Source organism: Enoplosus armatus, chromosome 22 (genome assembly GCF_043641665.1).
Source record: "Enoplosus armatus isolate fEnoArm2 chromosome 22, fEnoArm2.hap1, whole genome shotgun sequence".
In the NCBI taxonomy this organism is placed as follows: Eukaryota; Metazoa; Chordata; class Actinopteri; order Centrarchiformes; family Enoplosidae; genus Enoplosus; species Enoplosus armatus.
The window spans coordinates 7123133-7138704 of NC_092201.1; the positions used below are offsets into that span (position 1 = coordinate 7123133).

General features: G+C 42.4%; 1 protein-coding gene across 2 annotated transcripts in view; it reads left to right on the forward strand.

The window, feature by feature from the left end:
* The first annotated feature begins 1592 nt into the window (after nt 1-1592).
* tmtc2a (transmembrane O-mannosyltransferase targeting cadherins 2a) overlaps nt 1593-15572 on the forward strand; it is a 52279-nt gene continuing 38299 nt past the window's right edge. For both annotated transcript variants that reach the window (XM_070928873.1, XM_070928874.1), the window contains exon 1: nt 1593-1800. In XM_070928873.1, the coding sequence (XP_070784974.1) occupies nt 1718-1800 (83 nt within the window). In that variant the 5' untranslated portion in view covers nt 1593-1717. The remainder of the gene's footprint in view (nt 1801-15572) is intronic.

Here is a 15572-nt window from a genome sequence, read left to right on the forward strand (position 1 = left end):
CAGTGTTCATCTTGTAGGCTTTGTTTTTGCCTGTGAGTACAGGTTTGTTTGGGTGTATGTTGTAATAATATTGGTGCACAATTCTAATCTAACAAAAACAAGAAGGCCGTATTTTAAGGTTGTCTTACAGATAAAGTGTCATAAGGAGTGTCTTCCTACAACCCAAACACAGACTCTGATTGGTACCTCTCGACACTGATGAATGCTGTAGAAGAGGAAGCGCTTCAACATAAGTCAAACAGCAGCCTGCCTTTCTAAATAGTCCAACAGGCTCCATGAGGTCAAGGTCAAGTCTTGTTGAGAATCAGTGTCACTGGATGCCACCATTACAAATGACTCTATCCTTCTCCATAATGCTTCGTCACCATCTCACCCATCATCAGCCGGACACCCTCGCGCTCTATACATCCTTCTTCAACCATCTGTTTTTCTTTCCCCGCTGCTCTGCTCTGGATTTCTATGCTTGCAGCCCCGACTGAGGGACAGGCGTTGGTCCAGCTGGTAGTCAGCGGGACCAGGCTGCATGTTTCCAAACTGACGGCCATATGCATCCTCACCATAGGGTGAGGTGCACCAGTTCATCAATCACACCTACTCTCCCAGTTTAGCCTCTCCGTAGAGATGGTGGGAGGCTGGCGTATAGCAAATAAATCAATATTTTTAATTTGGGGTTAGAATGAGATAATATGATACCTGCAGCAGCAGCCCCAGCTCAGCTGTTTAGCAGGACACCTCAGCAGGAATATCAAGTTTAAAGTGCCTCCTGTACACTGTAAAATGTTTGACTGTAAGTTTACAGTAAATACTGGTTGCATTAGTTTCACAGCTGGGGCATTTTTACAGTAAACTATAGTAAAATGACAGCTTTATACTGTAACTTCAGTTATGCCATCACTGATATAGCAGTATGTTGAGGTAGAATTACGATATTGAACTGTGATTTTACAGTAAAATGCACATTATTGTACTGCATATAAGATATATATGGAACATGTTTAAACAATACCTATAATCTCTGAATAATATAATATAATCTCTGTTTTATACATTTTACTGTCTATTTTTACTGAATAATCTATATATATTTTTGACATTGTAAATATTGTGTTTAATTATTTCAGTTGAGATTATGATACAGGTTTTTAGGCTTTGTCACTTTCAATTTATGTTATGGCCTACTTTAAGAAAATAAAATACCACAAAGGTACAGTAACTACTTTATATACTGAGTAAAATAGATTAGGTTATTGTTCCTACACACGTTTGATTATTATTCTAGTCCATCAGTAATGCATAAAAACACAATTACTTATTTCCAAAACCACCTTTTTTTCCCCCCTCCAGTGCAGAGCGTAGTGCGCATGCGCGGCCTGCCTGAAAACCACATGCGTCTCCCCGCTCCGTTCTCTCCAGTGCCAAAGCAGAGAGATGCGCACACTGAGGACGCCGCAGCACAGAAATGCGCACAGCTCCGAGGCAGACCCTGCGATAGCTTCACCTCCAGGCACCCCTGACCCGTCTCTCAGCGCAATGGGTTAGAGGGAACATGGCACACTTTGACACACTTTGCATGCCATGGGAAATGCCCCGCGTTGTCTGGACAGCTGTGCTGCCGAGCGGCTGAATTGAGAGCACAATAACACAGAGACTTGACAGAGCGGGGGACCCGATTGCAGTCATTTCTACCCCAGTTCCTCTCCCACTTTGGTTTTGAGAGATGATCACGGAGCTGGTGTGCACCGCCGTGGCTGTGGGTCTCTATCTGAACACGCTGGAGGCAGATTTCTGCTACGATGACAGGTAGGTTTCGCCCACAGAGCGCAGCAGCGCCGCTGCCAACACCATCACCATCCGCTCCTCCACTTGTCATCTCCTCCTGTTACCTCCGCACGGAAGCGGAGGGGGGACGGGTCGTTGCGCCTGCCCGCATGTTTGCATGTGCTTTTGTCAGTAGCCTGTAATCAATCACTGCTTACAAAGACAGGGAGAAGGAGGGGGACTGTCCTGAAACCTGAATTGTAAAATTGTAGTAATATTACCAAAATAAGCCTGCAGTGTTGTATTCTTATAACTTGGACTGCGCATTAAGTTCATATTGCTTTGTTGCTCTTAATTGTAGCTATGTCTCTAATGTGCGTGTAATATTAATCAGCGACTTAAAATGTTTGCAAAGATGACAAAGAACCATTTTGGTATTTGTAGTAATTCTTAAAATATGATTGACACATAAAGCTCAGTGTCCACAATAACTAACAGCAGAAGAGGTGAAGTTCAACACGTTGCGGGCTGAGAGCAGCCTCGGTGCCACCTCCTGCTGCTCACATGAAGTGGTTCAGATGCTGTCTGTGTTGATGAAGCGCTCATGCCTGTTATAACAATGCCCTGCACCCAGAGGGGGATTGAAGCTAATTTAAACAGGGAGTTTAATTTTGCAAACAGCTGAACAAACATGTCAACACTGTCATGCTGTGGAGGGGCATTCTGGGAACACCTGTCCTGCTCTGATGTGACAGTGATGCGCGGAAAAGATGGACAAAACATGGCTTTAATCTATGATCATCATAAGATCATAGTCATATCTGCTTCTGTGAATATACACCTGTGAGATTCATATAGACCAGTGGTTCCACGCCTGGGGGTCAGAAATCTCCAAGGGGTTCCAAGACAAATCTGAAAAACACACTAGGCTGCAACTAACAATTATTTCTATCATCATTTAATCTGCAGATTATTTTCTCCATTAATCGATTAGTCATTTAGTCTATAAAATATCAGAAAACAGATGTCTTGTTTTGTCCGATAACAGTCCAAAACGAATTAATTATTGGCCTTTTTCTTGTTAAATATTCCATACTTTCATCTCTCCGGGCCTCTGAACATCATTCAAATGAAACCATCTCAGAGGGAAAGATCACTCTGAACTGCTCGTCATTCACGCGCACACGTGGGTGGGGACCAACTGATATAAACTCATCTATAAATTATGGCTAAACTGTATTCCATGAATAAATAAGATTAGATGAGATGAAGCTTTAGATTTAGATTCCTCTGCATCATAAGCCTGTTGTGTTACACAAAAAAGAAACAACATGCTGTTAGGTGAGTGTGCCTGCCATACATCTGTGCTTGTGAGAATAATTGCCCTTCATGTAATTGTTCAGTAGTTGCGCCACAGCTGGTCCCCGTTTAGAAAGAGGAGCTAGACAGGTAGTTCTTCATTGACTCTGAAATACTGTATATGTGCACAAGAGGTTTTGGCTCCTGCGGCAGTTCTGCTGTAACTGATATGAATTAATCTTCCGTTATCAAGTATTAAATCACAGGGTGAAAACTACTGATATGCAAGGTATGTGGTAGATTTCTCTGAGGATTAAAAGAATGAGCAGACAGTGAACAGGTCACCTCCCTTATTCAGCTCAGTCAGTGGTTGCTGTCTGGTATGCATCTCCACACACCCCTTAAAGGTCAAAGATCCCCCACTTTACTTTTCAGCACCACCAGTGACCCCTCTGTGTGTTATGTGTGAGCAAGACAGAGTGTGTGTGTGGAGGTGAAGGAGGAGGCAGTGAAGAAACATAGAGTGCTGGTTGAAATGAGCTCTGTATGCCGTCTCCAGTTCCATCACGCCTTGCCAAGTATCCCTGTAAAAGCGCCCAGCGGCTATTCATCCATCAGCCTCGTCTGTACATGTGACCGTGACACTGCGAGGTTGTCAAAAAAAAAAAATACCTACGGTGACATATTACCCGCGGCGCTGCCCTGTCCAGCCCACGCTCGCACTCCATCCCCTCAGTGAAAGTTCAGTATCCACCGATGCTGTGTATCTATCAAAGTCACCATGGTAATTTGCGCTCTGGGGGGACACACGCTGGCGTTTTGGTTCATCGCTCGCAGATGGAGGAGGTTGAATACCAATCAGAGGTCTGACCTTCCCTGGTCGTTCATCAAACGCCGTCCTCTGTCGGGGTCAGGAGTCGTGTGCTCCCGGTCTCTTCCCTCGGGTGTTTAGAAGAGAGTTATGAGCAAAAGGTTAAGGCAAGAGAAAGATTGAAGTGGAGGAGCGTTGCACTAATCTGGTCTGGGGTTGTCTTGGTTGTAGACAAATTTGTTTTTCTACATTTGTCTTTTTAAGCTGCCTTGTTGTGAGCAGAGACGATCTTATCTGACCTTTCACCCTATAATCAAGTTCTTGTAACATGTCACGTGCAGTTCTTGACGGGATGGCGAGGCAGATAACTCCTCTGTGTCTAAGGCACTCCAACTTGTGGGGATGGTCTGCTTTTTCAATCATGTCAAGTGTTTTTCCTGGGCACTGCTCAGGGCCCAGCCAAGCGCTCTCTTGGCCAATGGTAAGCCCAATGAAAAGCCTCTGCGTGTGAAATGACTACGTTTTACGGGAGCTGGGAGAGGATTTGGGCCAGGTCATTTTTGATTCGGGGAAAAGTTTTTTTTCATTATCATAATTTAAACAAACTATTCATAGTGCTGATAAGTTCACGTTTGTACGGGCTGTTGGATTGATTGCTTGAGAGCTGTGGTGATAGACTGGAAAATATATTTACCGTAACCTCTGAACTCTCCTGTGAATATCCATCATCAAGGCTTTTGACAGGTTAACAAATGAGGCTCCGCATGATGCCAACATTTCAATGATATTGGTTTTTAACTGCGCCTTTTGACAAATCGACCCAGTAATGGATGTCTTTACTAGGAAGACTACGACATTATTCAGTAGACACCAAGAGTGAAGCAGGGACAAGATATAAAAGAGACAACATGGTGAAATGAAATGCATCCTAAGTGGCTTTCAGCATCCTGAGTCTTGTATCCCAAAACATCTGTGACCCCAATCACATCACAGTCCCTCTGCCCATCTCAGAAATGCATTATGGTCCCTCGGGGGATTGAAGTAAAAACATCTTCCCCTCTTTGTTTCAGAAACCATTTAATCTCTGGGTGAGGAAGAGGAGGAGTTTGGTGAGGTTTGGATTTCACTGACTGGCACATTCCCTTTATAAATTCAGTCCCAAAGGAGGGTTTAAACAATTTAATATGCCACTCAAATAACATGGAGGTGACACAGAGTAGTGACTCGAGAGAAGACAGAAGATCACAGAGTCTTTTGGGTGAAACATCTGTTAGTTTTCTAGCTTGGTTTCTGAGGTTGACCGATAAATGCATCAATATGGGACTGTCTTTAAGAAGTGCCCTTTCATCATAGTTCAAACCATAGTGCTTTGAGTTGAAGTGCTAATGAATTTCCTCTATGTATGTTAATGCTGCACACATTGTTTAACTCCCCTGGGTCACCTTTAAATTTGAACAATACCTCTGTGAAAACCTCCAAAGAGCATAAAAACAAAAACATGGAAAGAACGGTTTTCTTGCCTCCTTCTTTTTGTCCTTCTTGTAACTGCCAGCTGTCCCATGTATGAATCTATATGTAGCAGTTAATAAGGAGCGTTGTTGTGTCAGGAATGTTCATGTGCGTGTATCAACTGAGATAAGAGAGGCAGTAAATTCAAAAAGCAAGAGGCCAGCTTTCAATACAGTGTTTCTGATTGTTTCTTTGCTACAGGCTACGAATTTAGATTTATTGCTTCATGACCAGTGTTGGGCAGGTTACATTAGTTAGCCAAGCTCTGTCAAAGGTGCCCTCCAACAAGTCCAAAGCCACACCACCCATATGTCGCGTCTTCTGTATTTAAAGCTGTTCTAATCAGTATTTTTATGCTCAATGCCTTGGTTTTGGTTCAGTCTCGCGGTCGCTGTTTACAGCCGCAGCAGGCAGCTGTTATATGGGAAGTTAGCGCCTAGCTTGGAGCATTTAGCAGCTAAAGAGCCAGATATTTCCTCCATGAGTTGGTGGAGACGAGACCAGAAATAAAAGCAGAGTAAATGTAGGAGTTAAATTTGCTAGGTGGCTAGAGACACAATTTAAATGCTAATGTTTCATGTCTGCAACTGCCCAAAAAGGGGAAAAAAAACAATTAAAGCAGATTTAAGATGTAGAAATAGAAAAGGAGGCACGGTTTAACAGCCTTCCAACAGTCTGAAGGTATTTACTGATCATCAGCAGCTAGCTTAACGCCAACACTTGAGTCCTCACAGTGAAGCCACGGGATTCACACACCATCCCACTCCCAACAATGGTTGTAGGCCCTACCAGTTGTAAGCTAGCCGGCCAAGAGTTACCCATGGAATTAGTAAGTGTACTGAATTTAAATTGTAATCCTTCTACTCCTTCTTACATTACCGAGCAATGTGTTACTGCCTAATATTGACCAGGACATATGGCCTTTTTGTTTAAAACATAAAGATACTTTCATGTTTCTCAAAATCCCCACTCTAAACCTGAGGGTTGTAATAGAGTTTTAATGTTAAATGTGTTGGCTTAACAAACAGTTTGATGCATGTATTTGATTGTGTTTTATCAAAAAGGAGCCATCTCTGAATCATCTCTGCTTTTTATAACTGCTCATAATCTCCTATGGCTTGCAGCTCCCAGGGCTCCCTGTGATGGGTTTCGGCCCGCTGTAGCAGCTAAACATTGCCAGGAATCTCTCTGCCTCTAGTGGAATCCTTCTGTAAAACATGTGCCCTAGTTGTGTTGAGGCTGTTTAAGTTACAGTATGTGCTTGGAGCAGATAAATATTGAGGGAAGATGTAGGCTAATGAAATGAGTGAGCAAAATCTCTTTGACTGAGTTGTGTGTGCGGTAAGTAATACAGCTGAGGTGAAAAAGCTTGTGTCTGTCAGGAGGAATTCTCACTGTAAGCGTTTTAGAAATGAGCAACACTGCCTAAAGACAAGTCGAGAATTGAAGTGAACAATGTGGTGAGTAAAACTGATGAAAAAAGCGTTTATGCATAGTAATTTGAGATGGTTTTGGCTTTTAACCAGATTTGCGTACATAAAGGATTGTGTGTTTTCGAGGAGAAACAGGCAAACCTCATGAAAAGTGTGGTTAGCTGGTGAAAAATACATGTCGCCATCCAGTGTATTAAAGCATTAACATATTTTTTACTCATTCTGTATTCTCATAAAAAGAGTTTTGCTGTTGATGTCTTGTTTTTGCAGTTCATAGCTGCCTTAGATTTGGTCAAACAATAGGAAGGCGGGAGCAAAGAGTCTCATTTTGATTACTAGCAGATTTTATTCGCGAAAGTACTTAGTGGTCAACTCTGCAGATGTTGTGGCTTTGAAACTGCTTTAAAGCCACAAATGAAGGCTTGAACCCGGTACGTTGAATGGGGTGAATTAGAATTTCTCTTTCGTGTTTATAATGGTGTCAGGCTCAATGTTTAAGGAAAGAAAAGGCAGTAGATGTGCTGAAGAGGATGAAATGTTAAAGCCCCATCTTCGTGCGCTGGGATGTCCTCCAGCTTGCACAAGCCTTAAAGGGGCAGGAAAAACAGTCTTCTGGCAAACGGAAGCGCTTGCATGGCTTGGACCTCATAATGAAAGGGTACAGAGGCACGCACAAGGCAGATTTTATTTTAATCAGAAACATTTTATGAAAGGTATTGTCATAATAAACACAATCTCCTTCCTGTATAGTTCCAAGGTCTGCCAACTTGAACTTCCGACTTTACAATATGTTGAGGACTTGAGGTTTCCTGTCACTTCAGTGTTCCTGCTGTTTGACATCTTCACTGATGCAGAGGATGGGGGCTGTCATTTGATTTGAGGTGTCTTCTATTGTAGTGGTTAGTGTAGAAACCTTCAGGGAGTTTTGACAGTTTTCAAACAGTCAGATTGTCACGCTGGTGAGTGTGAGGCAGCAAAGAATAGGACCCAAATGCAGACAGGCGAGGCGGACAGGTTAACCTCAGTGATTTATTGATAGTAGAAGACTTACAAGCTGGCAGGCAGGTACGGGGTCAGGTTCCGGTTCTGGCTTGAAAGCAAAGGCATGAGGTACATGACAACTATGGAAGACGAGTAATCGTGTAAGTATTAAGAAAAAAAGTAATTTGGAGACATCATGATTTGCCATTTTGATATTGATATTGAAACTAATCCTTAATTTGCAGCCCTATGATGTTAATTCGGACACAATTTAGATAAATGTGAGTGTCAGTTTGATATATGAAACGCAGCATGTACAAAAGACCAAGAATGTCCAGAAACAAATATACACAACTGTTTGTTTCAGCTTTGGTTAATTTCTCTGTTCTCTGCAAGTAGCAAGAATAAAGTACATGACAGACTTAATAACTAATACTTTATACCACCCTTGCCTTTGGAACCTCTACTCATTGGAGAAGAGATGGGTTTGTTTATTTTTAGGTTGTCCCTCCTTGTCCCATTGGGTCCCAGTGATACACGATTGCTGGTTGAGGCTGCTGCTAATCCTTGGCTACCCCTTGCGCTTGCTTGCGCAGGCCGCAGATGACCCGCCCGTCTGCCAAGACATGACCGCCAAACCTCAGTCCCACGACCCTCCCTGTATACACACCATATGTGGATACCAAAACACTGGTATCCACGGACAACCGGGCTTACAAGTTTGCCAGCACCCTTTAAGATACACATGCCAAAGCCGTAGATTTGTCTTGTAACACCCATGATAGATTTGGGAGGATGACAACCTCAAACCATAGATAAATGGTTGAAAGTCTCACAAGTTTCTTATCTGGCCGACCGCATGTGTGTTCATCATGCTCTCCACTAACGGAGAGCCTTCACAACTGTGTTCAGCAGCACAGGGTTGAATTTCTTCCTCAGCGCACTAAACTCACTTTGTAAGCAAAGCTCCTTTTCGTGGCGTTAGATTACACTTAGAAGCTGGCATCCACTTTCTCTCTTTAAACCACGCGGTGGACTTCTAAAACAACTTACAGCAGTTGGGGCGTAATACAAAACCAAACCCAAGCTGGGGATCACAGGAATCGCAAGCAGTTACCCTTTCTACCTTTTGTAATCAATAGCCACAAACTATCATCTTTCAGTGACTGTGGATTTTTTTTTTTTGTCTGGAGCCCAGAACAGCTGTCAGAACAGAAAATCAAATGTGTTTTTCTTTTACTGCACTTGAAAAAGCACTCACATTTCACTACAGCTCGCATCAGTTCTGACTGTGAAAATCACTCTAAAGAGAGTTCTGACTTTCATCAGCCAGTTTCTCTGAAGGGGTCTGTTGGTGCATGTGGAGGGTGTTTGTGTTTTTTCATGTGCACTGGAAGCTGCCAGTATTTGAGGGAGTAAATTATCAGAATGATGGAACCATTGTTACTGTTTTTTTTGGGGCTGGTTGTGATAATTTGGGCTACTTTTTGTACCATTTGGACAGTGCCTGTGGCTGGTATGAAGGTGGAAGGTGTTGATAGGTGGAAGCTGAAAGGGATTGAGGAGGTACAGACATGTGATGCTGGTGTGTTTGCATAGGTTAAAGAAATTGTTTGACATTTTGGAGAAATAAACTTGTTTGCTACCTACCTATATGGAGCGAGAGCCAGGAGGGAAGCAGAGGGGAACAGCTAGCCTAGCTTTCTCAGTCACGTGCTGTCACTAGCGACAAGTGGCCTGGCACTGTGACTTCCTGGAGTCTTGTTGTCACTGCAAGGTTTTTAGCAAGCAAGTCACTGACTGGCTGTAGCTTTATTTTTACCCTCCATACATGACAGTGATATCCATCTTCTCATCCAACTCTCAGCAAATAAACGTATTTCCCAAAACAGTTACTCTAATTGTGTTAATGCTTACCACAGTCAAAGACCTCAATGCAAGCTACAGCCTGTTTGATCCTTTGGTATACACATACAGCGTAGACATAACGGCTGGTTGAGATGAGCTGCCTGCTGTTATCATCACCCGAAGCAATAACGTTTTCCACAAGCCTCATGCATTTAGCTGATTTGGGGGGAAATTTCTCCTGAAGGTAAAGAGACTAATGTTTTTTTATTGCAAAATAAAATATTTGTTAGACAAATACCTTTATTATTATGCCATGCAAGCTGTGATGAAACTCCCATTCATCTCAGCATGGGATACTGACACTGTGCTGTGCCTTAATTATAATGGAAGTGCGAGGCGCTTCACAAAACCAATAGAAATTCATTAGCTTGGTAACCTTGGCACTGAACCCGAGCTGAGCACTGCGCACACTCTTTCCATTTTCACGCATGGCTACCCCAGCTAACTCCTGTAAAATATACTAATATGCATAAGGCTTTCTGGGTCAGAACAGGGCCAACTGCAGAGTACCCGGTGTGTGTGGGGGAAAATTGGTTTGTGCTTCTCACCTCATAAAAACCTGAGAGGGGGAAGATTGAGAGAGTTGGTGTGAGGGCTCGAGGGATTTAAGGCTCAGGAGAGATCAAATGACAGCCCCGCTACCTTTAACTCAAGGGCACAGTTATAGTGTTTGGTTCTGAGATGTAGGAGGAGTGAAGTGATTATACTGCAAGCTCTGTTGCTCAAGTGTGCTACAGTTGGTGTTTGTTTGCCTTCAATGTCTTTGTAGGACGACATCAGAGACTTTCTCAAGAAATCTGCCGAAACAGAAGAAGTATGTGTCTTATCTGTCAAAATTCAGTTCACACTTACTGGATTTATGAATGTTTAGAAGGAATATAGTCTGTTCATATTTCACTCCCATCCGCCTGATTTACTCTGCGGAGGGACACAGCCTTTCCCCTTTTCCTGTTTCCTCCTGATAAACGCCTAAAAGCGGAGAAACCACACTAGATAATGCAGATAGAGGAAGTGTGGAGGTCCCAGTACAACTGTGTTGTTTAGAGGTTCTCTCATTGTGGCACAAAGGAGGGCTATATAGAGGAGTGATGACACAAGTTGTATTATGAAGGAAGATCATAGCGATTATTATAGTTGGAAATAGAAGGAATTGGCGGTTGGTTGAAAGAAAATGTTGATTTCAAAAAGAGGGAATCTGCATGGTTTGATGTTGAGCTGGAGTTGGAGTTGAAATTTTAATTTCCTGCTTCATCATATAGCCGCAGTTTTTGGTTTTGTGGTACATCATTTCCTGCCCAATCGAAAACACCAATTCACTCAGGTTTGGCTCGCTTGGAAGGTAATTATTCTGTGTTTAGAACCGTAAAGCACATCATCCTTCAAGTTAACTATCCTCCTTCATTTTCTAGGCAGGGTCAGGAAACATTTAAGCCAATTTTCTCATTTTGATGGACTGCCCATTTAAGCATTGCTCAATAGTCCACTTACCCATCTCACGGAGGGGAACTGAACTCATATACATATACATACATAAGTAGCTGGTTTTTCAGGTGCAGATTAGGGGAATCGCTGTTTAAGTAAACATGGCAGTTCTGACTGCAAGCAACCCACAGTGGAAGTGATAAATAGGAGAAATCTGCATTTGATAATGGCTGTTTTCCCGCCTCAGTCAGCTCGTGATAAACCAGCCACCGTATTTATTTTTCTACAGAATGTAATTGGTTTCTCACCATGATTTTGATATTCATGGATCAGTGGCTATGAGAAAGGTTGTATGGTTAGAGTGCCTTCATGATGAGCTGTGACAACACTATAACTTATTTTTGATGTTTTGGGTGACATCTACTACACCACACTCCTTTGATCTCCTTCGCAGTTTACCCTTTCAATTTATCATTTTCATCTTTTAATCTGGTGGACTGTACTGACGGTCACTGAATTATGCAGGTTTTGCTTTTGACAAGAACACAGTCGGTTTATATAAGCTCTCTGGTGCATTTTCACTTTCATTTTGATAAGAAACACGCAGCAGGGAGCTTGGACTGTCAATACTTTGATTGGCTGCCCCGCGTCTAAAAGAAATCCAGTATCCAAGGCAATCAGTTGTTCTTTTTCATGTGAATTTGAGCTAAAGAAACATCCAAAGGCGCAGTCCTGTTGTAGATTCGTATCTCTGCTCTGTAGACATGGAGTGCAGACAGATTAGAGGTCACCACCGGGTGCGACGGTGCCAGCTCATCCACCACGCTGGCTGCATTTCATCAAAAATCCACACAGATATTTTCCCCCAAGGCTCGCTCATTACCGTGACACCACATCCAGTCAATCCATTACAGAGGCGGCTGACAACGACAATTTAATCTACGCACCATGGCCTCGCTGGTTTTTCCTGCTGTGACCAGCAGCTTCTACACAGTGACAGCGCTATCAGCATTAGAAACATACCATGTGACATCCCTGTTGCAGACAGGAAAGATGTTTGTCCGGGAAGTGAAATGAACCCATCCTGGTGTATTCTTTTGTCCCTGTTACACACAGACATGCATGCTATTTTTTATTTTCTAGAGAGATTGCCTCATAGTGTGTCAACTGTTTGTAGAGAAGTTACAGGAAATATTTGACATTTTGGGAAATACGGTAAGAGAGAGTTAGATATGGTAAATATGAAGCTGCCACCAGTAGATAGCTAGCTTAGCTTAGCACAAAGACTGAAAACAGGGGAAACCGCTAGCCTGGCTCTGTCCAAAGGTAACAAAATCTTCCTACCAGCACCTCTAAGACTCACTAATTAACATGTTTTATCTGGTTTGTTTAATTTGTGCATAAAACGAAGCAATGACAATTCAATGTTTCATGGGGCTGTTCTGGTGGGTGGATTTTGTTATCTCCAGATGTAGCCAGGCTAGCTGTTTTCCCGTGTTTCCAGTCTATGCTAAGCTAAGCTAAGTGTCTGTTGAACTTTTCCTTTAAGCGTAGCCTCATGTCAGTCCTTTTTAACTGTGAAAATGGAGGAGGAAAGGTTCTGTTTCTGTCTATCAGTGCTTTCTGTAGCTGTGATTGATGTGTATATATTGAATAACAAAAAGAACAACTTGGCTACAATCACTTGTAACCCAGTCCTCCATACAAATGTCATGACGTTGTAACATGACATCATGTCTGCTTGTCCCTCCAGTCCATCTCAGGAGGGAATATGGTACTTTTATGATGTTATACGATGCGTTTTATGGTTTCATAATGGAGTTTCCTGCAGCGTTTTAAACAGCCATATATTTTGGAACCCCTGCTGATAGTTTGACAAACTTGGATTATATTAAACCTCCTGTGGGGAAATGCATCTGACATATTTTATTATTGCAGTGAATTCTGTTGGTCTCATAATTCAAAAGTGTTCGCGGCTGCCTTTGGATCATTGATAGAATTTGTATTGCTAAGGTGTTTCAGAGCTGAATGAAAACGTGGCTTGAGTTAAAGTACCTTTAAACCACTCTAGCCAACTTTTCCTTTGTCCTAAGTTAAGGGTCAAATGGATGGGGTTTGCACTTTAGCGATGACTTCATTGGTTCCAATGTGAGAGTCGAGTTCACGCAAATGGTTTCGTTGTACCAGCCGTGTTCAACAGATCACAGATCAGAATTTGAAAAGATCTTAGATAATTAGCACAGATCCTTGAAAGGAAGACAGATTTAGTTTGGGCTGGCCCCTGCGGTACCCCTCTATAGCTGCCGTTTCTCCCTGGCTAATGCTGGAATGTGACAACTGGTCACGGCAGAAGAAAGGAAGGCCTATTCTGGATTGGATACAGTGCTGTGCGGTCTGTTAGTGCAAGCATACTTGGCCATTACAAATGCTGCATGTGAATCTGACCACTGAAAGCTGCCGAAGCAGAAAGAAGCCTCGCTGCTCCAGAGTGCGACACTGCGGGTTGTTTTGTTTTCTGTACAACTCTCACTCATTCTTTACATACAGCATAAAGGCGCAAATCCTCTACATTCTCGAAATAGCTGCATTTTTTAATTTGTGATCGGATTACAAACCAATTCTGATGGAGCATTAAAGTGTTTTTTTTTCTAATCAGAGACAGAAGGCTTTTGAGCAGAAACAGAATGCTGCTTTGTTTCTCCAGCTGCTCCCTTGGCAGCGCTGCAGCACACAGATCCTCCACTGGCTCCGTGATTTGTCATCAGCAATTAAAGTCGTCCTCATTATAATCTCCGCAGCAGATCAAAACTGATCCGGTTCCTCAAAGGAACTCTGAAGTTTGAACAGAAGTTCGGTCTCCATGGAACAGACCTGTACCGCAAAATATGGACTGGTCATATTCACATTTGATTAGCCTTCAGCAAAAGTACTCTTTACTCTTTATTCGTGTGTGTCTTGTGTCAGTACCTCAAGTTCCAGTGGTTTGCAGGGTCTAATACACAGAGAAAATGAACTTTTTTCCTTGGCAAGGGACAGTAGACCCAGCTAGAGATTGCCAAAGTCTGCCATGCGGTTGATTCCAGTGAATATAGTTGGCCTGCAACACTCCAGAGAGGGTATTCGTGGGTGTTGTTGATGCAATGTGTCCACACCTGGTGCTCTGCGTGTGTGTGCCTGCAAATTATACAGCTGCACTAAGGTGAAAAGTGAGCAGAGAACATTGGCAGTCCTCACTGAGTCGTGACTCTTCAACATTCATTAATTCCCTGTGGAGAAATATCAATGCCAGGCAACGTATTTGTCCTCTGTGTTCAAGTCCCCCATTTTAATTCAAGTGAGGAAGACGGGGCTTCCATAATGATGAGTTCAGGTGACTGGAGGTGCACGTTTTTATAGGTCACTGTGCCAACACCCGCAGCTTTTCTGGAACTAGGCCAGTGGAATTGATTGTAGAAGCAGAAGGTACAATAAATTAAAGAGGTGAGGGAAAGGGGAAAAGGAGTTCTACACGGTGCTGAAAAAAGGAAATACATGATCTCCTGCTGGTGACAGTGAAATAGTCATGCCACTGGAGTTGTAATAGTAACCATAGTAACCTCGGTGGAATATACCTCAGACAGGAAAAAGTGAGAAGTAACAGAATTTCTTTGACTTAATTTGAATGCGTCGCCTAATGCTAAACTATGGCTGTGTCTGAAATCAGTCCATATTTATTACATAGTGCACTTTACTGTCATTTTATTTGGGTGTCCAAAGTGTGAAATCTATCCACTATGTAGTGCCCTCAAAAATGCCATAATGGAATGAATAAAGTTGTGTCCATGTACACTACTTTCTGCTAACAACCCCACAATGCAATGCGCTAGAAATTACAGTTGTGCAACTCTACACCTGTAAGTGTCCTAAATCTCAATTTACTGTTCACTATTGAGGAAACTATTGAGTGTCCATTATCCAGAGAGAATTAAGTGAATGAAGGAGAGATTTCGAACACAGCATACATTATAGCATTGAGGTAGTGATGTTTAATCGTGGAGCAGTTGTACTTTACAAAATCAATAAACAGCTTCACCTTTATCCACATATTTTAAATCTATTGTGTTTAATATAGGGTTAGTATCACATTATTTCTCAGATGATGTGCTGTCATGATTATTTGTTCAGCATGGCGAGAGAACAACATAAGCCTGTTTTTCTGTAAGGGCAGCAGGGCATGCATTGGGTCAGACGGACAGCATTTTAATAACATCCCCGCTGGATTACAAGACATGGCCTGTTGCACTTTACACTGAAATTTGAATTCAAACTTAATTACAGGTCGAATATTTAATTCTTCCCTCGTTCTAATGGAACTTTGAATTTTGAATGAAAAGTAACAGCCCTGTTTCTCATTTTTGCATATTATAATTAAAATGGTTAAATTGGCAAGCAGCAAATTAAGACCCCAGTAA